This window comes from Podarcis gaigeae, assembly GCF_964106915.1.
Source record: "Podarcis gaigeae genome assembly, chromosome: 14".
NCBI lineage: Eukaryota > Metazoa > Chordata > Lepidosauria > Squamata > Lacertidae > Podarcis > Podarcis gaigeae.
In genome coordinates this window covers 16,933,330-16,957,168 of record NC_139690.1, presented here as the reverse complement: position 1 = coordinate 16,957,168, position 23,839 = coordinate 16,933,330, and the positions used below count along the sequence as shown (strand labels likewise).

Below are 23,839 nucleotides of genomic sequence, written 5' to 3'. Positions count from 1 at the left end.
GGGAGAGGGAAGCGTGCATAAAAATGAAAATATTAGTGAAAGCAGCATACAAAAATGTGTTTATTAGACCAAATGCACACTAAAATGCTGCTGAATTTTCAGGAGGACTTAAAAAAAATAAATCAGCAACTGACCTGAAAATGTGGACACTGGAACATAAGATGGGAGAATTGAGAAACAGAGAAAAATATAAAAGAACAGATTTGTTTGCAGTGGAGCCAGAAAATGGCACAAGCACTTTCTCCCGCTTTCCAGGCAGCAAAAAACACAAGAATACTAAATCAAGTAACCCAACAATTCGCTGTTCTTTCATTCCCCCCAATCTGTTCCCTGGGGCAGCTGCCTCACTCTGCCCAATGTTTGGGTCTGCCCCATTGCCTCTCTCTTTATAAACAATACACACACAACTCATGTTGCTTCCTTGTTTCTAGCAGGCCAAGAAAGGTCTTCTTACACTCACGGTCCGGACAAGCCTCAGCACCCCACATTCTGCCGCAAGCTACTTATCCTCCCATCTCTGCCGTTCTCTGAGCACCAGCATGTCTATCACCAAGGAGAACAGCTCCTTTGGCTCGGAAGGCACCACTTTCCCCTTGAACTCTGCCAACCCCAACAACAGGATCATTATGGAAGTTTCCCTCAAGAAAGGTGAGTGTTAGAAGTAACAGAGCACAAGGGAACAGAAGCAGCAGCTCTGCGTTCCCTTGGAAGGCTTTCCCCAAATTGGTGATCTTTCCTGGGCATTGAATTCAACTGAATTGGGATAGCCAGGGAGGTGTCCTCCACATGTTGTGGACTATAGCTCCCATCAGGCCCAGCCAGCATGGCCAATGGTCAAAAATTATGGAAGTAGTATCCTAAAAGACCTGGAGGGCACAATGTTGGCTACCCCTGAATTCAAGTATGATTTAATTCCATGTAGCCAACATTGTGCTCTCCAGATCTTTTAGAATACTACTTCCATAATTTTTAAGTCCATCGAAATGAATGGTCTTGGCTAACATAAGTCTATTGATTTCAGTGGGGTCTACTCTGAGTAGTTGGATAAAAGGTAAAGGAACCCCTGACCATTAGGTCCAGTCGTGGCTGACTCTGGGGTTGCAGCGCTCATTTTGCTTTATTGGCCGAGGGAGCTGGCGTACAGCTTCCGGGTCATTTGGCCAGCATGACTAAGCCTCTTCTGGCGAACCAGAGCAGCGCACAGAAACGCTGTTTACCCTCCCGCCAGAGCGGTACCTATTTATCTACTTGCACTTTGATGTGCTTTCAAACTGCTAGGTTGGCAGGAGCAGGGACCAAGCAACGGGAGCTCACCCCGTTGCGGGGATTCGAACTGCCGACCTTCTGATCAGCAAGTCCTAGGCTCTGTAGTTTAACCCACAGCGCCACCCGCGTCCCTGAGTAGTTGGATACAACTCCCCCTTTGGGTGTGTGTGGGGGTGCCAAGTATTTGCCCCAAAACAGATTTAATAAGTCATAGTCTACTGAGAGGAGTAGAGCAAGGTGAGGGGGAAATTGCCAGTGTTTATAAAGGGGTGAGGACATCTTAAACGTAATTTCCAAATGTCAGTTTTCAAAAGTGGGCTGAGCAACAGATGTGACTCCTTCCTTTATACCAGGCACAGGCAAACTCAGCCCTCCAGATGTTTTGGGACCCATCACCCCTAGCTAACAGGACCAGTGGTCAGGGATGATGGGAATTGTAGTCTCAAAACATCTGGAGAGCCGAGTTTGCCTATGCCTGCTTTATACAGTAGACATTCTGGCCATGCAAATGATGGGTGTCCCTACATGCACAAATCTCTCCAGCCAGGCAAGCACCAACCTCACATTTTAAAGGCACTTCCAGCAAGGCAAAAACACTCCAAGGCAGCAAGGAGGAGGGCCACTGAGGGGTGGGATCTGGGAAGGAGGGGTGTGGCCTCAAGAGTAGGGATAGTCCCAAAGGCAGGAAGGGATAGAGAGACCCAGATGGCCACATCTGGCCCCCAAACCTGATGTTCCCCACACCCGATTTAGACAGAAAGGGAAGAAACCAATCTAATTTTCAAAGTTTTCATCTAATGACAGTTTATATAATTCAAAAAACATAACAGATTGTCTTTGTTTTGCATCTTTCTGATATATTTTCCTCAGAGGCTGGCGTGGGTTTGGGCATCGGATTATGCAGCATCCCTTATTTTCAGTGTATATCAGGAATATTCATTCATGCCCTCTCTCCAGGCTCTGTAGCTCACATGGATGGAAGGCTCAGGTATGTTGAGACTGAATAGCTTCAACAGCAGATGTGTGTGTGTGTGTGTGTGTGTGTGTGTGAGAGAGAGAGAGAGAGAGAGAGAGAGAGAGAGAGAGAGAGAATATTCACATCTCTTTAGAAGGCAGCCACTAACTGTTGGGCTGCAGTTGAAAAAAAATACATGAGGAAATCTAATTACAGAAAATATGAAGAGAAAAGATGGCCCCATACTTGCAGTCGATTTTCATTTATTCATTTTAGGCATTGACATACTGCTTAACTGTTAGCATTTCTAAGTGACATACATAAACAATACACTACACAGAATAAAACATCAAAAAGTCAGCATAAAACTGAACATTAAACACCTACTGGAATCAGAAAGTATTTGATTTGCACTTAAGTTCAGCAAGGAAGGGGCCTGTACAATCTCAGTCGGAAGGGGACTGCACAGGCCTGGTCCACAACACGGAATGCACACTTATGAATCATGCACCTGAGCCATGGAGGACAGAGACCCCCTCCCCAAGACCTCAGTGATTAGATAGTCTTGGGCCCAAGCTGTTAAAGGGCCTTCTACAGTGGTACCTTGGTTCTCAAACTTAATCCATTCTGGAAGTCCGTTCCAAAACCAAAGCACACTTTCCCATAAAAGTAATGCAAAATGGATTAATCCGTTCCAGATTTTTAAAAACAACCCCTAAAACAGCAATTTAACATGAATTTTACTATCTAACGCAAGCATCCCCAAACTTGGCCCTCCAGATTTGGGACTACAACTCCCATCATCCCTAGCTAACAGGACCAGTGGTCAGGGATGATGGGAACTGTAGTCTCAAAACATCTGGAGGGCTGAGTTTGGGGATGCCTGATCTAACGAGACCATTGAGTTGTCTGAGTACCAAGGCATTTGAGAACCAAGGTAAATTAATACGAGAACCTCAAAACTGATGGTGTCAGCCCCACTTCCCTTCCACACACATGGCAGTGATAAGGGCATGTCTACACAACAATCTTGCACCGGACTGACTCCAAAACAGCCTCTGTACGTAACACACACACATTTTCTAGGGACAACAGAGCAACCACTCTCAAACCGCCCCAACTGCCGGTGTTTTTAAAAACCACGTGCACACTTCCTAGAATGGTATGAGAAGCTGCACATTAGCAAGCTAAATTGTGCTGCATATACCATGAAGGGCTTGGACCACATTGCTCTTTCAGCCTTCTGTGGTTAAGCTGGAAGTGTTTAAGCAACACTCACCCCCCTACTCCCAAAGTGAAAGGCCAGGCTAAGCAAGCAAGCAGGAAGGAAACTGTGGGTGCAACACTCTTGACAAATCACACACCGCAGGTCTGGTTGCAGCTAAAGGCGCATCAGAAGAAAGTTTGTAAAAGTCACCCAAGTGTGAAGGAGGAACAGGTGCTTCAGACCTCCACGACTTCCACACGCTGTGTATTTCAGGGATATTCTCCTGGGCGGGCAGTCCTCTGGGACATAGCCATTTGCAACCTAATTCTAACTCCCTCTGCCCCATTACAGACTGAGAGACTAAAAGGGAGGAAAATAGAATTACCATATTTTTCCGTGTATAAGATGCCCCCATGTATAAGATGACCCCTATTTTTTTTAAAACCCAAAATTAAGAAATTAGCTTTTTGGGGGGTGGGGGAGGTCACTTCCACCAATCGCTCACCTGTATGCCCACCACTGCCAATCGCTTGCCGCAGCCACTGCCAATCGCACACCTCGCCGCAGCCACCAATTGTCTGCTTGCTCACTGCCACCAACAACCCACCCGTCCACTTGCCACAGCCGCCAATCGCCAATCGCCTGCCCAATTGTCACAGCCACAGCTAATCGTCAGCAAGCTAATCACCCACCCAGTCACCGCTGCCAATCTCCTGCTTTCTGCTGCCATTAATCACACGTCCCCGTCCCCCCGCATTCAGTATCCTTGTATAAGATGACACTCAATCTTTCCCTATTTTTTTAAGCAAAAAGCATTGTCTTATACATAGAAAAATACTGTATATTGTAGGCCACCTAAGCCACATTTACACCATACATTTAAAGCACGATAATACCACTTTAACCCACCATGGCTCCCCCCAAAGAATTCTGGGACCCACCATGGCTACCCCCAAAGAATTCTGGGAGCTGTAGTTTCTTAAGGGCACTGAGAGTTGTTAGGAGGCTCCTTTTCCCGCCACAGAGCTACAATTCACAGAGTTCCCTGGGAAGAGGGGTTGACACAAAGCGAATTGTAGCTCTGTGAGACAAATAGTAGTCGGCCATGACTGGACCTAATGGTCAGGGGTCCCTTTACCTTAACATCCCTCAGCACCCTTAACAAACTGGAGCATCAAATTTTGGCCTTGTGGGACAGAACTACCTAAATTGTACAGAAATTTATTTATGTATGCTACTACAGCAGCAAGAACGTTACTTACCCCAAAGTGGAAAGAAGTAGAAGTCCCAGTAAAGGAAGAATGGATACAAAAACTTATGGAATGTGGAGAAATGGCAAAACCTACCAGAAGAATGAGAAATCAAGATAACAAACTTTTTATAAAAGAATGGAAATGGTTTATTGAATATTTACAGATAAATTGTAAACAGATAAAAAAACATTAGCAGGATTATTGTCACAACCTGCAGTCTTATAAGAGTATATATTTGCAGTAGATAATTAAATGAGCAAGTCGAATGAATTTGGATATGCAGAAGATATTAAAAAAATAAATTTAAGGAACCACAGAAAGAGGGGGAAGGAAGTCAAATTTTGAAATGCGAAATTGATTGCAAAACTAATGAAATGTTTAAATTTGAAAAGTATAATTAAAAGTCTTTTTGAAAAAAACAAAAACAAATTTTTGCCTTGCTCTTCACCTCCACACACAACAAGGCTGTGTGTGGCCCCTAGGTTCTGGGTTAAAGTACTGTTGTGGCTCACTTGGTATGAAAAGTTGGACCGCCCTGATTTAGGCCATCAATAGTAAATGCATACCCTCTAGCATTTCCCTGAAGAAAATAGGGACGTCCTATTCCATAATAATAATAATAATTTTATTATTTATACCCTGCCTATCTGCAGGGTAACCTAAAACATTAAAAACAGATGCCTTCAGATATCCTCTAAAGGCTGTATAGTTAGTAATCTCCTTGGCTCAGGGGTCACATAACTCCATATCGTCCTACATTTCTCCGATGAAAACAGGGACGTCCTAAGGAAAAGGGGGACATTCCAGGATCAAATCAGAAACCGGGACGGCTTCTGTAAATCCAGGACTGTCCCTTGAAAATAGGGACACTTGGAGGGTCTGCATTATCAGTTGCTGGTGTTCCCAATAGCAGAATGGGGAAGTAGTTTATCTTGTTCATGCTATACTATTTTTTCTTAAAAGGCTGCCATTTGTGCATGTATTCAAGTCTGCTATTTAATAAAACCACTGAACTGCCCTCCACTTGTGTTGCTATTGACCAAAGAACTCTTACGTTTGGCAAAGCAGTGGGGAAGTTGCACTGACAAGCTTAAATCCATGGCTTCTGTAAATCCGGGCCTGTTCTTTGAAAACAGGGACATTTGGAGGGTCTGTAAATGTCTGCTAAAATAAATAATCACATCTTGGCTTCCGGATTGAAATATATAATTTTTCCCCCTATCCATTTTGGAAGGTGCGGAGATGAAATAGTGGAAATCAACGAGGCCTCGGTCCAAAACATGTCGCTCAATGAGGTCCATGCAGTTTTAAGTCATTGCAATCCTGGCGCTGTGCAGATTATCATCAGCAGACACCCTGATCCTCAGGTAAGCTTGAAGCTTCCATGTTCTGATGATGCTTGAGTGTCAGGACTGAGCCCTGGAGTCACAACCGGGAAAACCTTGTTACCTTTTATAGCTCTTCCTGTCTAAGAGGCCCCATTGGACAGCCTGGGTTTGGCGTGGCATTGATAGTCCAGGCCTGGATTTAACTCTTTATTGCTTAGGAAGATATCCCAACTGCAGTTCTGGTGGGATACAGTGCCGGATTTACGTATAAGCTAAACAAGCTATAGCTTAGGGCCCCACTCTCTTGGGGCCCCCAAAAAATTTAAAGGGGGGGAAAACTGGATGTACTTTGATAAAATACATACAGTGATACCTCGGGTTAAGAACTTATTTCGTTCTGGAGGTTCGTTCTTAACCTGAAACTGTTCTTAACCTGAGGTACCAGTAATGGGGCCTCCCGCTGCTGCTTCACTGCCACCGCGCAATTTCTGTTCTCATCCTGAAGCAAAGTTTTTAACCCGAGGTACTATTTCTGGGTTAGCGGAGTCTTTAACCTGAAGTGTCTGTAACCTGAAGCATCTTTAACCCAAGGTACCACTGTATTTTGTTAGGTGCAAATGGCTTTAGATACCTATTAGGTCCATAAATTACCATATCGTATATATTCAACACAAAAAAGTGACAATTTGTTGTTTACAAAGGGCAGCTGGACATAGAAAGGGCCCCATTACCTTCAGTAGCTTAGGGCCTCATCAAACCTAAATCTGGCCCTGGTGGGATGCCATATGGGGCAGGCTCACAAAGAGCCCAGAGATCATCAACCTTGATAGACCGACAACTCTCATCAGATCCCCCAGCCAACTTAGCCAACCATTGGAGGTGGTGGTTGTAGTCATAAAATTGTAGAATTGTAGAGTTGGAATGGACCGCCAAGGGTAATCTAGTCCTTCTTCTTCTTTCTTCTTTGGCGATCACTTGTAGCCGAGTAAGATTGTCTTCCATAAACACGGTTTCAACAATGAGTCCGCAAGTCACTGTGGAGGCCAATTCTGGACCCACACGTCCTTCCACAGTGGGGACACAGGTTTCTGGGCAGGAGTTGATCACAATGTGGATTTGCCAAGTGTGCCTTCCTCTTAGCATGTTTCTCCCTGAGTTCGAGCATCTTCAGAGCCCATGACACCTTTGGTCAAGCATGTTCTCCAGTTGGACCACTTGCAGACCAGTGTTTCCCTGCAATGCAGACTCTGAACTAGATCATACAAGGCAGAATGCCCATCCAACCTCTGCTTACAAACCTCCAAAGGAGGAGGTTGCACTACCTTCCAAAGGAGTTGCTCTCCAGATGCTTTTACCCTCATAGGGTTGCTAACAACATGCATTGGGAACCCCCATGATGGAGAAGAAGCAAAGGAGCTAAGATTGGAGGTTTTTAAGCAGAGGTTGGGTGGCCATCTGTCATGGATGCTTTCATTGAAATTCCTGCATGCAGGGGGTTTGGACTAGATGGTCCTTGGGACCTCTTCCAACTCTACAAGTCTATGTGGTGGATGTGGAAAAGGTGAAGCTTTTCTTCTACTGCAAATTGGGTGTTCTTCGCAGCGTCTTTTTCCCCTTTAAAATGTAAGTGCTCAGGGTTTATGTACAGTCATTTGCATTTACTGTATGTCTTTAATCCTCGAGAGTGAAGTGCCATTAAGCAGCAGCTCAAATGCTTTACATGTTGTCATCTGGTGGCTTTTAGCTTCCTGGATGTAAAAAAAGAAAGCAGTTATTCAAATGATTTCACTTTAAAATTGTTTCCTAGCAATCTATATATATAAGACATTTTGAGTCTTGATAGCAGGTGGCCAGGAATGGATCTACTTTGAAACTAATGAAGTTTAAGCTTAGGGAGCCCCAATCCTGGTGGGGCCCTAGAAGCAACTTGAGTCCACATTGCTTAACAATTTTTGGTCTAGTAAACCCAGTTTGAGTCTCACATCTCAAACTGATTAACTTTTTATGGTACATATATATCAACAACAACAAAGTCTGAGAGTCAGTAGTGCAGATGTTGTAAAGGCAGAATGTCGCAGTAACACAAAAACTATAAGGCCTAGTGTTATGTACTGAGTTTAATAGGATCCAACATGCAGCAGTCTGATTGGTCCTAGAACAATAGGATCCAAAATGCAGCAGTCTGATTGGTCCGCAGGAGCCACCCAATCCAGCTCTAGGTGGAAGTGAATCCACAACCTGATTGGCCTACAGGAGAATCCTGGAATTAGCCAATCACGTGCAGCCCATTGTGTAAATAATGTAGATAAAGCAGATATTGTGGGGGAACTTCCATTCCTCCTCACCACTATGAGCTGAATAAAGAGCATGAAATCCACTCTCGACTCCGAGTATATTTCACCCAGGTAATTTTTATTCACAACAGTGACTTTGACTTGCAAGATAATCCAGTACAGCAGTTTTAATCAGAGATGTGGTAGCTCTTTTCTTTTTTAAAAATTGTGATCTGTTGTGGAACAACCCAACTGAAGAACATAATGGTGGCTACCCAGACCTTGTTGCTGGTTGTGAAGGGGCCCCCATAACAGTTCAAGTTTCAGGGTCCCCAAAATGTAGGTGGCAGGAAAAGGAAATGCTGTATGTCACCAAAAGACACCCTCTTATCAAGACAGATATTTATCTGGTGTTAGTGCTATTCAGAGTAGACCCATTGAAAGTAATAGACATGGCTATTTTAGTCTCAAAGCTACTAATATGAGTTTGACCAAACTGCGGGAGGCAGTGGAAGACAGGAATGCCTGGCGTGCTCTGGTCCATGGGGTCACAAAGGGTCGGACACAACTAAACAACAACATTTTAGTCTTATAAATTTTAGTGGGTTTACTCTGAGTAGAACTGAGCTAGATACAACTCTCTGGGTTTTATGTATGCTGCAAGTATCAGGTCAAATACAGCATTAAAAAAACCCAAACCTCCTACATACTCTTTGAGCCAAGCTATGTAGTAATTGACCTCATGTGATGTCTCTGTTGCTCTACTGTGCTATTTCAGCTTAGTTCCATTTGTAGAACATGAGACTCTTAACCTCAGGGTTCTGGGTTTGAGTTCCACGTTAGGCGGAAGATTCCTGCATTGCAGGGGGTTGGACTAGATGATCCTCACTGTCTTTTCCAGTGCTAGAATTCTATGATTCCATGATTTCTGAAGCAAAAAATAAGTCAATACACTGTGGGCAAAAAAATGAAGGGGGGCGGGGAGCCGTGCTTCAGAAATCACAAAAAGAAAATTGATAAAACGGCCAACAGAAACTAGAGTGAAAAGGGACTCCTTTGTGTAAGAAAGGTATTCAGGAAAAGGGAACCAGATTCAGTCTTTAGCCAAACTTTCCAGCTTCCACAAGTAGCTCTGTGATCTGTGACATTTTGTAGGTTTCTGAACAGCAGCTAAAGGAGGCTATTTCACAAGCGGTGGAGAGCAACAAATTTGAAAGGGAGAGGTACCAGTGGCGGACAGAAGGTAAGGAAATCCCAATTGGTTTAGAATTTATTAAAAATTGAATGCATTTTCTGACGCTGGCCCACTTGAATCGTATCTTGAAGTCCATCTCCCCCATTTTTTGGAGGGGAGGTCACTCCAGACGGTCCTGCTATCATATGTGGTGGGCCTTCACCCCTGAAAGTTCTAGAGTTTGGCAATATCAGATATCAGGACCACCGCTGGGCAGAGGAGCATCACTCTAGATCCCAGGCTTTCCTAACGAAACATGTTTGTGGGAGAGAATTCGGACCACTGTTAGAAAATCTTTAATCATCCGCCTGCTGGGGGCTGCCTGCTTAATCACACCGAAAGGGTGGAAGGAGCCTTAATCACGCCTGGGACCCTCGTACCTATGGGACCGCCTCTCCCAGTATGCCCCACGGAGGACCTTAAGGTCCATAAATAGTAATACCCTAGAGGTCCCGGGCCCTAAGGAGGTCAGATTAGCCTCAACTAGAGCCAGGGCCTTTTCAACTCCAAGATCTGAATTCTTTCTGTAGGGCCTGTAAGACAGAGTTGTTCCGCCTGGCCTTTGGCTTGGAATCAACTTGATCCCCGCCCCCTCTTTCCTTTTTCCTTTCTCTTTCTGTGATGGAACTCCTATTTGGGGACTTCCCTGGCTTTTTTCTGGCCCACGTAGGACCAGTCTGGATAGTTGGCCTTGGTGAAGACTTGACGTTTTTATCCCCCCCCCCCAAGTTTTTGATTTGAGTTTCTACTGAAATGAGGCTGCATTTTAATGTTTTAATGTCGTATTTTAATCTTGTTTTTAAGTTGTATTTCAATGAATTGTTTTTATACCTGATGTCAGCCGCCCTGAGCCCAGTCTTGGCTGGGGAGGGCGGGGTATAAATAACATTTATTATTATTATTAATCATATCCCATGATGAACTGGCTCCATAAGGCTCATCAGATGGGAGTTCTTTGAAGAGCCACTGAGACCTGCTGGACTTTGCAGCAGAGTGGTGTCTTTTTGTCACATATTTGTCACCAGAGACACCGAGTAAGCAGATCTTTTGAAAATATGGTTTGGAAATGTTTATAGTTTGCAGCTGTACAGGTTTTTCCTCTGCTTTGTGGGGGGGGGGGGTGCACTGTGACTGGGCCTGCAACAAAACAAACAAACTTTGTAGTGAGTTTCCCCATCCTTTTTCCAGAAAAAAAGCACTGGGTTTGCCATGTAGGTTTGAAATTTGCAGTCATCCAGAGGGTTTGGGGTTGTTTTTTATTTCTTTTATTTAAAGTGCAGCTTATGCAGGGAAGCTGTTGTGGTTTTGGAATAACTCCAGAGCTTCTTCAGGTGCACAGAATTAGTTGTGTGGGTTTTTAGATTCTGGTTATTGTCTTATTCCTCACTCAAAAACTGTTGTTGGTTTTTTTTGAATGCAGGTGTTAAAAGCCTGGAGAACAGCTGGCACAAGAGACCTCCATGTGAAAAATACTCAGAGAGGAATAATGCTCATTCCAGCCACCGCTCCCAAAAGCTTATGATCCGTTCCAGCAGCGACAGCAGTTACAACCCCAGGCCATCATGTGGCAATGGCCTTCCTTACCAGCTGGCTGATATGAAAGAAAAAGGACACAGCATTGATGCACCGATTACAAGACAGCCTGGCTCCTTGTATTCTTCCTCTAGAACAAGCCTGGAGAAGGATTCCTCTCCACCAATGTTGAAAGAAGCCAGTCACCTCTTGCAAAATACAAAAAGGTCGGCAGAGATCCTTGTTAGGAAACCCAGGTCCTCAAAGCCCAAACCTCCGCCGAGGAAATATTTCAAGCAGGACTGCACCAACAGCAAGCAGGCGAGCAGGGAAGCGAAAGAGAAGCCCAAGCTGCAAGGGGACGGGAGCCCACCTCCTTCCAACGCTCAGGTAAGACAACTTCCCAGAGAATGAAGCCAACAAAAATAAGAGTCTTAAAGGTGCGGATTATACCTCCCTGGTAAAATCCACACCTTCTAAGAGCAATGACTCTCGGACTAGGAAGAAGGTCCACTTTCACTGGGCAGAAGTGATGTCAATGGGTAAGCTGGGGAAAAATTCAATTCTGCTCACATTTAAAAGCAAATTTACCTAAGAGAACTGTGAGTGCACGCTTCTTCTGGTACATTTGCACAAGTATACAAAGCTTCAGTGAAAAAGGAACTACAGTAGTTTTTAGATAGCATGAGCTTAACAATGGAAAGTACCAGGTAGCATATATGCAAAGCAAGCAAAACAAATATATCACTGGTACAAAGTTTTGCAAGAACTTATGAAATGCTGCAGAATGATTAAAAAACAAACACCAATTATGGTAAAAATTGTAGGTATGATTTTTGGTCTTCCACCCTTCAAATATGCACCAGTAGCATCCACAGATATTTAACCCTATAAGTCACTGAGGAAGGGTAACCCCTTAGATCAGGGTTTCCCAAACTTGGGTCTCCAGCAGTTTTTGGACTACAATTCCCATCATCCTGATCACTGTTCCTGCTAGTTGCGGAGTTGTAGTCCAAAACCAGCTGGAGACCCAAGTTTGGGAAACCCTGCTTTAGATCAGGCTTCCTCAAACTTGGCCCTCCAGATGTTTTGAGACTACAATTCCTATCATCCTTGACCACTAGTCCTGCTAGCTAGGGATCATGAGAGTTGTAGGCCAAAAACATCTGGAGGCTGAGTTTGAGGCTGCTTTAGATCCTTCCTCCCCAAACTGGTGCCTTGCAGATGTCGAATTGCAACATCCCTTATTCATTCATTCATCCTAACAAGTTTATGTAAACGTTCAATCATATTCAGTCTTTATTGGGTAATTCATTTTGATTTGTTTGCAGGGCTGTTATATGACTGTGAGTAGTCATCTTGTATTTATCTTGATTTTCTTGTGGAGTGTTTCTAAATCTTCCCACTCAGTAATTTGTTCATTCCACACTTTTCAATGCATATCCTTGTCACTTTGCTAACTGCAGAAAGTCATTTTTTAAAAAGTGGATTCATTGTGTTAGGACAGTAGAACAGTTTAAATTAGGCATGGGGAGAAATTTGGTGTGATTGAGATTTTAATGTGCTCGTATGTAATTTGCACGTTCCTACACAATATGCAAACAGGAACCACATCCGTCCTTTGAAGCTGAATTTTGTGATGCAGTTCTCCAACCAAATGTCTACAAAATTTGTGTAAATTGGGGAAAGTGTAGATAATAATACATACATTAGTGAAATTAAAATGCACTGCATTAGGGGAAATTGCTTGCAAAGGCACATATTAAGAGAAATCCTGACAAATTACGCTGACAAATTTTCACGAGGACTTTAAAAACAAATCTAAACTGATGTAGAAATGTGGAGAATTGATGACTGAAGGAATGAGAAGCTGGGAGAAACAAAACAAAACAAAAAAGGACGTATCTGCCTATTCTGAGCTGTAATCCACTTTAATTGCACAACCCTAAATTTCCCAGAATGCACTTGAATCCTTGTCAGAAAATATTGACAATCTGGAGGCATCCTTAATTATCGGTTCATTCTTCCTTAGGAATCCCAGCGTAAATGTTTCGCCGCCATTCTAGAGAGCAGGGGCCAGCTTGTGGGTGCAGAGAATGTAGTTTTTGTGCAACTGGGCCTCATTACACTTGAGCTTCCTGTTTATTCCACAGGAAGCAGAAGATCTGCTGCGGCAGAGAACTAAGACAGTTGTCACTCACGGTGCTTTTGCGAGCTCTTTAGTACCCAAAGCTTCAGAGCTGCCAGATGCCTGTGTAGGAACCTCAGCCCAAGACAGAAAAACCAGCAAAGGTATGTTTCCTTGTATGATGACAAACATCACTTGTACTCACTGCAGCAAAGAAACCGAATTTATTTTGGAAGGAAATTTCTGCTCCGTTTTAAATTGTGAATTTATGCAAACGTTAAATTATGAACAAGACTACACACTTATGCAGACTAGGTGTGTATAGGATTGCCCTGTAAATCCCAGTGGAAGAAATGAATTTTGGTGAGCTAGCCAGTGCAGTCCTTCCTATACACATCTGCTCTGAAGTAGTCACACTTCCAAAGGAAGTCTCACTATTCAGTGGTGATTACTCCCAGGTAAGTGTGTAGGGAATCAAAGCTGCACTGCTTTTGATGAGACATGCAGGAGAATCCAATGCATGGAAGGAACTGTGTCTTGTGGGACTTACCTTTGCACAGGACTGCAGCTGTGCGATCCTGCACATCTCCCCTGAGAAGCAAGCCCCATTGAGTTCAATGGGACTGGCTCCAAGCTAAGTTGTAACCTGAGTCACAAGCCTTAGAAATCAGGGTTGGATTTAGGTTTGATGAGGCCCTAAGCTATTGAAGGCAATGCGGCCCTTTATATGTCCAGCTGTCCTTTGCCAACAACAAATTGTCGCTGTTTTTTTGTGTTGAATATATGCTATATGGCAATATATGGACCTAATAGGTATCTCAAGCCATTTGCACATGTTGCTGTCCATGCAGAATGCAGGCACCCTATATATAGAAATGAGCAAACCAGTGATATTTTAGGGAGCAGGCTAGCAGGCGGAGCCCATAACTTACATCATAGGAGCCTACACAACACAAAACACTGTTGCTGTATGTAGGCTTTTTTTTATTTGTTTTTTTATCTTACATTTTGGAAATGTACATCCAGTTTTTTTCCCTTTAAATTTTTTGAGGTCCCCAAGAGAGTGGGGCCCTAAGCTATAGCTTGTTTAGCTTATACGTAAATCTGGAACTGTTAGGGATGCAGCCTTAATCACAGCTAACTTTTGATGTAAAAAGATAAATGGCAACAAATGTGGAACATGATCTTGAGGAATGGACGGCTCATTTATTTTACGATGTCTTCTGTGCAGACTTTTGTGATGGCGCTTTTAAGATCTGTTTCGGAGATTGTTCCGCATACATAATTATTAATATACCTGCTGCTATTTTGATATTTATTTTCTACTCTACTTCATCAACGTTTACTAGGAAGTGGCGTATGAATGCATAAACGTTGGTTTATTTCTCATCCTGCCTTAACCCAAAACACCCAGGGAGGAGCAAAATGGGAGCCAAGACATCTGTGCAGCCATGGTATGCCATACTCTGGCTTACCATGATATATGAACCATAATGTTCTCTTTATCCTAGCTCACTACGTTGTTCTCATGCTCACTGTTCTGAGGTCCTTGGAGTAGAAGTGGCATAGAAAAATCTAAATGCAATTAGAAAAATCTAGACCACTCTCTCTTTCCCCAAAGATACTAGAGCTATATTATGTTTCTTTAAAAAATAAATAAAACTTGAATCTTTTAAAAAAATATAAATTAAACAAACTTAGAGGAGGGACGCTGGTGGCGCTGTGGTCTAAACCACTGAGCCTAGGGCTTGCCAATCAGAAGGTCGGCAGTTCAAATCCCCATGACGGGGTGACCTCCCATATCTCGGTCCCTTCTGCTGCCAACTTAGCAGTTCGAAAGCATGTCAAAGTGCAAGTAGATAAATAGGTACCGCTCTAGCGGGAAGGTAAACGGTGTTTCTGTGTGCTGCTCTGGTTCACCAGAAGCGGCTTAGTCATGTTGGCCACATGACCCGGAAGCTGTAGGTCGGCTCCGTCAGCCAGTAAAGCGATATGAGCGCCATAAACCCAGAGTTGTCTGCGACTGGACCTAACAGTCAGGGGTCCCTTTACCTTTACCTAGAGGAGACATAAGCAGCTGAGTTGATATTATAATGAATATTTATTCAAATGAAATAGCCTTAACTTAGATGCTAGAGGGCATTGCTCATTCAGTAAAATGAAATGGCCCCCAAATGAAAATATATGTAGCGTTCAGGCATGGCACTTCCGTTCATTTCCTGTTGCATTAGACTAGAGGGAGGACAGTAGCTCAGACACAGCTTCAGAAAACTTACCCTGTTGTAAACTGAAATCTGCTTTTCCCACAGAAGCAGGGCTGAGGGAGAGCTCACCTCACCGCCCCCTTGTGGTGGACTTGTGAGTTTATGAAGCGATTTTGTAATAATAATAATAATAATAATAATAAAAATGTGATGCAATTTCAAGGGTTGCTCAGATAGAATCGGACCAATAGCCTTTGATTCTAGCTCTTCCCTCTGGAAAATGCAAAGGGCGAAAATTTCAAGCTAGCAGATTTAGGTCTGAGAACCAGAAGAGAGGCTTGCAACATCGTTGTTCCTCCAGCACCTCCTGCATCTGTCACCAGCGGCAGCCACGCTATGAGGAAGTCATGGCTTGCATAGAAATATTATGTGATCATGGCCACAGGTTTATGCAGCAGGGGGACAGGGGAATTTGATTTAGTTTGTGTTTAAAGGCAAACCTATTTATTCCACACTTTCCAAAACAATACTGAAACGCAGCCATCCTTTGAAATTTGTACTTCTCCCAGTTTTGCAATGCAGTTCTTCAGCCAGGTAATGTGTGCAAAAGTGCATATTCCGGGGGGCAAAGTTTGCATAAAAACACACAGATTAATGAAAGTAGCAGACAGAAATGTATCACATTCGGGGAAAGTGCTTTGCAAAAATGCGTACAGAAATGTGTGCATTAGGAGAAATTCACACTAAAATGTTAATGAATTTTCAGAAGGACTTTTTAAAAAGAAATTGCAAAGTGATGTGGAAATGAGACTAGAACAATGAGAAACTGAAAGAGAATAAAATTGGCTTGTTGATTCCTATCTGTGCGAAATCTTGTAATGAAACGAACATCCCTTCTTCACTGTTAACCATTATGGTACATTTACAGGAATGCACGATGTTCCTGTTAAATCACATTTCTCCCCCAATACAGGGAAGACTGTTTCACCAGCTCAACGGCCTGTGCTCAGAAGGCAGGCACGGGTAGATTATAGCCTTGAGGCTACAACTGAAGACCCTTGGGTTCGAATTTCGGACTGCATCAAAAGCTTGTTTAACCCCAGCATGTCAGAAGGCAGCTGCCCCTTAAACCTGCACCCGACCATTGATGCAAATGAAGGGAACCAAACCTCTAGCTGCTCAGAAGCAGCCCTGCAGAGATCAGAAACGGAAGAGAGTGACTCAAAGGCACCCAGGTCATCTGATGAAGGCGACTTTGCTAAGAAAGGGCCGCCAGTAGCCCCTAAGCCAGCCTGGTTTCGTCAGAGCCTGAAAGGGTTGAAGAAAGGAAATTCGGAGGCAGCAGCCGTCAGAAGCACCGCTGAGCACCAGAGCGTCTCTGACAACGAAGTGGGTTCTACTTCGAAGATAATCCGGGCCTCGCCTAGAGGCTCGTCAATAAAGCAAAGAATAAGCTCATTTGAAAGTCTGGGCACTCCTCAGTCTCCAGAAAGAGGAAACAGAAAAGTTCTATCAATGCAGAACGAAAGATCTTCCTGTAAAAGGGAGCCAAACTCGGCCTCAGTTCATCCCAAACAAGTTCCCAGTGAGAGTGTTGACTTTCAAGGTCCTGAACACAGCCACCTTCAGCCATATCCGGGTGCCACTGGCCTAGATTCGCTGTCTTGTTCAAGAGGAGACTGTGTCCCGAGTCCAAAAACATGTAGCAGTCTCCTCACCGAATCTTCGTTGACATCAACGCCATTACAAGGCACGGAGCCCATCTCACAAGTCGCCAAAGCACCCAGCAAAAGAGCCCGGAGTTTCCCACTTACTGCGGCCCAATCTTGCGAGATGCAGAAAATGGACGGGGAGAAATGCAGCAAGATCTATTCCATCAGCAACCACTTCTCGTCAGCTCTAATGAAATCGTTGCATTCCCTCCCTCAGTCCCCGCTGTGTTCTGGGAAAAACCCACGGAGGCCACACAATGGGTCGCCAACCCCCCAAACAGAAGAAAATGGGACAACTCTTGTGCAGACACATGAAGCTCATTCTTCGGATACCAGCTTTTCTCTGAAGTAAGACCTTCCTACTTGGTATTTTAAAATGTGTGTTTCTGATCAGTGAGCAATTTCCTGTGTGGCACCAGTTGCTCTACAGGGATTGGGGATCTAGGGCCCTTCAGATGTCTGGTGGACAAACATCTTCCACCAGATGTGGTGGACAAATATCTTCCACCAGTCCCAGCCAACATGGCCAATGGGTAGGAATGAGGGAAGCTGTAGTCTAACAACATATGGAGGGTTACAGGTTCCTCATCCCTACTTTACAGTTTAGGCCAGAGATGGGCAGATGACAGCCCCTCACAAGCCACCTCTGGGTCCCATATCCTGGCTTGATCTCCCTATCACATTTTAATCAGTATTTACTCTGAGTTTCATTCATAACAATGTTTCCCAAACTTGGGTCTCCAGCTGTTTTTGGACTACAACTCCCATCATGCCTAGTTAGCAAGATCAGTGGTCAGGAACGATGGGAATTGTGTGTCGAGACCCCGCAGCCACCCCCTCGTTGGAAATAACTCACACAAGGAAATGGATATTAGGTTTATGTTATTGGGCAAATTTTGGCCACAACTTTATTGAAATTACAGAATGTGAGCGGTATTGGCTTAGGCATTGATTGGACATGACTATATCTGACTCCTGCCCATTGTGCAGGAAGTCCCCAGTAAGGGTAAGCCACCGGTAGGGGGAGCCCTGTCGATGCGGACCAACTCAAGCTCCCCCTGGTGTTCCCATCAGGGGCGTGTCAAGGCCCTAGCCCCCAGCCGGGCTTCAGACTAGAACAACACCCCCAGATTCCTTTAATAGAATACCCTTAAGCATGGAGGGGCAGGTGACGGCCACACCTCCCCTCCGCCACACAAGGTCAAACAATGCCTAACCGCAACCCTAACAAAGTTGTGATGATTGCTACAAGGTAGGCAAAAACCAAGTGGCCAGTGCCAATTTGCCAAGTGGAAAAATTCCTACCAGGCCCCTCGGACAACCAAGGCGACCAACCGAAGTCCATAGCAAGGCCATTGCCTAACTTGCAAAATAGGGAGGGAGGGTGATTGGGGGGGAACAGCTGGACACCCAAGTTTGGGAAAAACTGAATATTTTCAGGTTTGGGGAGGGGAGTGGCCCACACTTCATTGCCACATCTCTTTGGGGATTTTGTAATTTTGCATCCAATGTTAGCCCTACTCAGAGTAGATCCATTTAAATGAATGGCTCTAAGGCCTCATTGGCACTATATATTTAAAGGAGTACCGTACCACCTTAAACAGTCATGGTTTCCTTCAAGGAATCCTGAGAAGTGTAGTTTGTTATGGGTCCTGAGCATCGTTAGAAGATCCCTGTCTCCTGCACAGAACTACAGTTCCCAGAGTGCCCTGGGAAGACAGACTGATTGTTAAGCAGCTATGTGAATTGTAGCCCTTAACAAACTACAATTCCCAGGATTCTTTGGGGGAAGAATCATTGAACAAGTGTGAGAATGGATTTTTAAAATAGTAAATAACAGGCACAGGACCCCCAATCCAGATCAGAACCCACCCCCCACCTGCAGCTTGCGTTGGTAGAAAAGTGCCACATGGACATACGAGAGAACATCTCTCCCAATGCAAAGAACAGGTGCCACATGGACATACGAGAGAACATCTCTCCCAATGCAAAGAACAGGTGAAGGGGGCTTAATTTGGATCAGGCAGCAGGGGGACGATGGAGGGGTAAAGCCTTCCCACCACCCCACCCCAAGTTCCAATTTGGATCAGGTCCTTTGTGCTTTCTTTGATAGATTTAAAAAGTACGTATTTGCTAAAGGAATTTGGACATGGAAGTCATTCTGGGAATGAAAAGCACATTCATAATAAACCCACTGCAGTGGACCCAACAGCCTCTGGTGTGTGATGGGTCACAGGGAAAGTTTGCTATGATAATTTGCTGTTTCTTGTTTCCTATTCCACAATCGGACAGCCTCTCTGAGCTGAGAGACTACAGTGCAAGTCGGTCAGGCAGCAAAAAGGAGGGAAACATGAGGGAGCGCTCTTCTCCTCAACCTTTAGGCGCCTCCTCAGGACAGGCCGTCATATCGCTGCTCACCCCTGAAGAACTGGAGAAACTCATGGAGGAGGTTAAGTCCTTAGACGAGGCAACATTAAAGGTAAGTCTCTTGCTATGGACACTTCCGGTTTCCCCAACCCGTCCATGTTCAGTGGTTTTCAACTGTTGGGTTAGGACCAGGGCTGGATTTTCCCCTTACCGTGGAGCATTTGATACATGTTGTTGTTTAGTTGTGTCCGACTCTTCGTGACCCCATGGACCAGAGCACGCCAGGCCCTCCTGTCTTCCACTGCCTCCCGCAGTTTGGTCAAACTCATTTTGGTAGCTTCGAGAACACTGTCCAACCATCTCGTCCTCTGTTGTCCCCTTCTCCTTGTGCCCTCCATCTTTCCCAACAACAGGGAGTATTCTCTTCTCATGAGGTGGCCAAAGTATTGGAGCATCTAAGTATTGATACATAGTAAGTAAGTAAGTAAGTAAGTAAGTAAGTAAGGATACATAGAAACGACTTATTATATGCCTTGCAAGCCATCACTGGTGTGGAAGGTTGTTAGAGTACTTTAAAACGGTGGACGATTTGTCACGTATGGGGTGACGTTTTGGCAGCAGAGGCTGGTGACCATTGTAAGGTAGGGAGCCCAACAGGTGCAGCCACAGCCAATGACAGGAGGAGCCAGTGTGATCTAGTTTTGTCCTCACCCTTCTCATTGACTTCAAGCTGATGGGCAATGCCACTCCCTGAACTGCTTGGGAGTGAAAAGGCAGGTGGGGGCAGGCTATGGGTGGCACAGAAGGGCCCAAGTCACCCTGATTGAATCATCCTTGCTCTCTAACACGGCACCAGTACTTCTGTTTGCTCCTCACCTGAGCATAACCTAGCCGTTTTATTTCTAACAGCTTAAAATGCATGAGTGTGCCTATTTCCACCAACTCCTGCCCTCTGAAGGCATAAAGAGCAGGCCCTCTTGGAGAACCAGAGGGCCACTTTCAGCTGTTCAGGCAAATAAATAATAATAATGACACAGAAAAACAAAATAATCTATACAATAATCAACAACAACAAAGTATTTTACAAAAGCACGTCTCTTGTTTGCTCAGATTTGCAGCTCTAAGCTGATAGAGTCTGTCACCTTTTGGACTGACACACAAGTTGCAATGCTGATCAAATACCAAAAAACAAATTAACTAACCAGTGTTTAAATTGGAGACCTGCTTTGAACTTGATGCCTAGGCCAAATTATCTTCTACAATGGTACCTTGGGTTAAGTACTTAATTCGTTCCGGAGGTCTGTACTTAACCTGAAACTGTTCTTAACCTGAAGCACCACTTTAGCTAATGGGGCCTCCTGCTGCTGCTGCACCGCCGAAGCACGATTTCTGTTCTCATCCTGAAGCAAATTTCTTAACCTGAAGCATGAGTTCTGGGTTAGCAGAGTCTGTAACCTGAAGCATATGTATCCCGAGGTACCACTGTACTTCACCCACCCCTTTTCTGATAAGCCCAGATAAAGAGTCTTGCACAATATCTCCATAGGCAAACAGTCAGATCAATATCATTCTTGTGCAAGACCTCAGCATTACAAAGTAAATGAAAATAAAATCCCATAAGGCTCCATTTTGCCCTTTGTGAAACATGCTAAGGATGCAATCCTAACAACCCCACTTACCTGGGGGTTAGCTCTACTCAATTCAGTAGGACTTACATATGAGTAGACATGGGACTTTTAATTTTATTTTTAAGGTGCACTTGCACAGATAAAGGAATATCTGTGTGGATGCCCAAAGCAGGAAAAGGAAGGAGGTGATGGGAAGAAGAGTGGAGGGTGGGGGACACCTCCAGAAACATTCCACAAAGTTCCGTCTGCCCAGCCAAACCTCCACAACAAAAGGTTGTGGCTCTATTTCCAGCAGTGTAGTACTGCTTGTTTCTGCAGCAAAGACACCACTGGGAGATAGGTTGCAGGGATGATGGGAACCTGGTGTCATCCAGACTCCAGTTCCCATCAGCTGCAGCCAGCACGGGCAGTAGAGTCCGGGATGATGGGAGCTGGAGTCCACCGTCCCTGAGAGGACCACAGGTTTCCTTATACTTGACCTTCCATATTGGCAAATGTGGCAAAGCTAAAGCTTCTATGAAGTCTGCTTCACTGGCACCACAAGGGTGCCCACACACAGAGCGATCTTCTTGCAAAGGAAGGCTCCTGCTCCATTAATGAGCCGAAGAGGAGATTTCAGCCAAAAGAAGCTTGTCACATTGGAGAGCTGCTATGGATTCACCTCCTCCAGCCCGCTATTGAGAGCATAGGTACTCTGGCTGTCATCCCTCCTCCTCCCATTGTGTCTGTGCATCCTACCACTGTCTTGACTGAGGTCCACTTTGTTCTCCCTTTGCACAGCAACTCAGCGACATTCATGTCACAATTCTGCACAAAGAAGAAGGCGCTGGTCTTGGTTTCAGCTTGGCAGGCGGAGTAGACCTAGAAAACAAAGCCATTACCGTAAGTTAGCGGAGGGTTAATTCCCCCCCCCCCCAGCCCCAAGGTCACATTCTCTCATGGATGACCTACCCAAGGAGCTACATTCCAGTGGTGGGGAGGGCCAAAGGAAAAGGGGTGTGGCCAGTGACAAAAGTGGGTGGAGCTCTTACTTTTGTACATACGATATTTGTACATGCCAAATACTCAGAGATTTCAACAGGCTCAGTTCAAGGACACAGTCTAGCCAGACAGCAGCATCTGCAGAGGGCATGGTGCATGACTGATGAGGGGTGTGGCCCTGTGGAGATTCCTGAGGGCCGGATAGAGAAGCCTGGGGGCCGCATTTGGCTCCAAGATCTGAGGTTTCCCACCTCTGCCAGAAGCAATCTTGTTCTGTTAGGCTTTTCATCCCAAGGCATATGAAAAGCTATGAGCATGAAGAACGCAGTTCACTCATTAGCAAATTATAACATTTCTGAGCATAGATTTCCAAGTCTATGATTGCATCTGACTGCTGGCTGTAGCAAGATCCTGAGCTTCGGGCAGCAAAATGTATTGGGCCAGCACTGGCAGGGACATTGCAAGTTAAATGACTTTCTACACCCTCCAGTTTTTTTAATGTGTGGAGACCGAACAGATTTGCTAATTTGGGCTGGGAGGTTTTCAGGTCCCAAGACCTGGATGGCTTTCAAAGAGGACCTGGCAAATTCATGGAGGATGCATGGCTGTCTGATATGTCAAATTGAAAATGCCACACCTTTTTCTTTTATGCATGTGATTGTGTTGTCTAACAGGTCCACAGAGTTTTCCCCAGTGGGCTTGCGTGCCAGGAAGGAACTATTCAGAAAGGCGACGAGGTCTTATCGATAAATGGGAAGTCGCTCAAAGGCACCACTCATAACGAAGCACTGGAGATCTTGCGAAATGCCCGGCATCCGAAGCTGGCAGTCATCGTCACGAGAAAACCTAAAGAGACTGAAAGGAGCCCCAATGTGTCCATTACATCCTCCGCATCTATAGGAAGTGAAACTTCAATGGAGTCTAGTGAGTTATTTGGTAACAAGGCTTAAATAAGCAATAGGCAGTGCTATTTTTCTAGAAAAAGAGGTGCCAGAACCCACCATGAAGCCTTCCCTTGTTCTCATATACAGTGGTACCTCGGGTTAATTACTTAATTCGTTCCGGAGGTCCGTTCTTAACCTGAAACTGTTCTTAACCTGAAGCAACACTTTAGCTAATGGGGCCTGCTGCTGCTGCCGTGCCGCCGGAGCACGATTTCTGTTCTCATCCTGAAGCAAAGTTCTTAACCTGAAGCACTATTTCTGAGTTAGTGGAGTATGTAACCTGAAGCATATGTAACCTGAAGCCTATGTAACCCGAGGTACCACTGTAATGGGAATGGCGCCCACCTGAGAGGTGCCAGTACTGAGTTCTGGTGAGTTCCAGCTGAAAAAAAGCCCTGGGGTCAGAGATGGTGAACTTCAGCTTGAGGGCCACATTCCGTTCTGGGTAACCTTCCAGGGGCCACATACTACTGCTGGGGCCAGATCCTTCCCAGCTTTTATTGGAGACGCACGCTCTCTACCACTGAGCTTCAGCTCATCCAAAACAACACACACCCCTCTGACGATATTCTGTCTTCTCCACACAGCATCTGAAGACCTGATCTTCACAGTTATACTGGAGAAGACATCTGCCGGTTTGGGTTTCAGTTTAGAAGGAGGGAAAGGCTCCATCAACGGAGATAAGCCAATCATTGTCAACAGACTTTTTAAAGGTATGTAATGGCAGCAAAATAGTTGAGCGTTATTCTTTTTCAAACTGTAGACACTGTGATGCTCACAAAGGGGATCTTTGGTTTGCAGAGGAGGGACTGCGAACCTGTGGCCCTCTAGATATTGTTGGTTTTTC

General features: G+C 44.8%; 1 protein-coding gene across 11 annotated transcripts in view; it reads left to right on the top strand.

Annotated features, from left to right (window-relative positions):
- Positions 1–23,839, top strand: part of IL16 (interleukin 16) — a 61,071-nt gene that overhangs the window by 34,919 nt on the left and 2,313 nt on the right. For 6 of the 11 annotated variants that reach the window (XM_083712453.1, XM_083712447.1, XM_083712455.1 and 3 more), the window contains 11 exons: positions 435–648; positions 2,137–2,254; positions 5,916–6,048; positions 9,438–9,525; positions 10,937–11,418; positions 13,182–13,320; positions 16,334–17,420; positions 19,365–19,551; positions 21,848–21,949; positions 22,723–22,972; positions 23,580–23,705. In XM_083712453.1, the coding sequence (XP_083568579.1) occupies positions 435–648; positions 2,137–2,254; positions 5,916–6,048; positions 9,438–9,525; positions 10,937–11,418; positions 13,182–13,320; positions 16,334–17,420; positions 19,365–19,551; positions 21,848–21,949; positions 22,723–22,972; positions 23,580–23,705 (2,926 nt within the window). Of the gene's footprint in view, positions 1–431; positions 649–2,136; positions 2,255–5,915; positions 6,049–9,437; positions 9,526–10,936; positions 11,419–13,181; positions 13,321–16,333; positions 17,421–19,364; positions 19,552–21,847; positions 21,950–22,722; positions 22,973–23,579; positions 23,706–23,839 lie in introns of all 11 variants that reach the window. The other 5 variants (XM_083712448.1, XM_083712445.1, XM_083712450.1 and 2 more) reach the window with 1 other exon arrangement.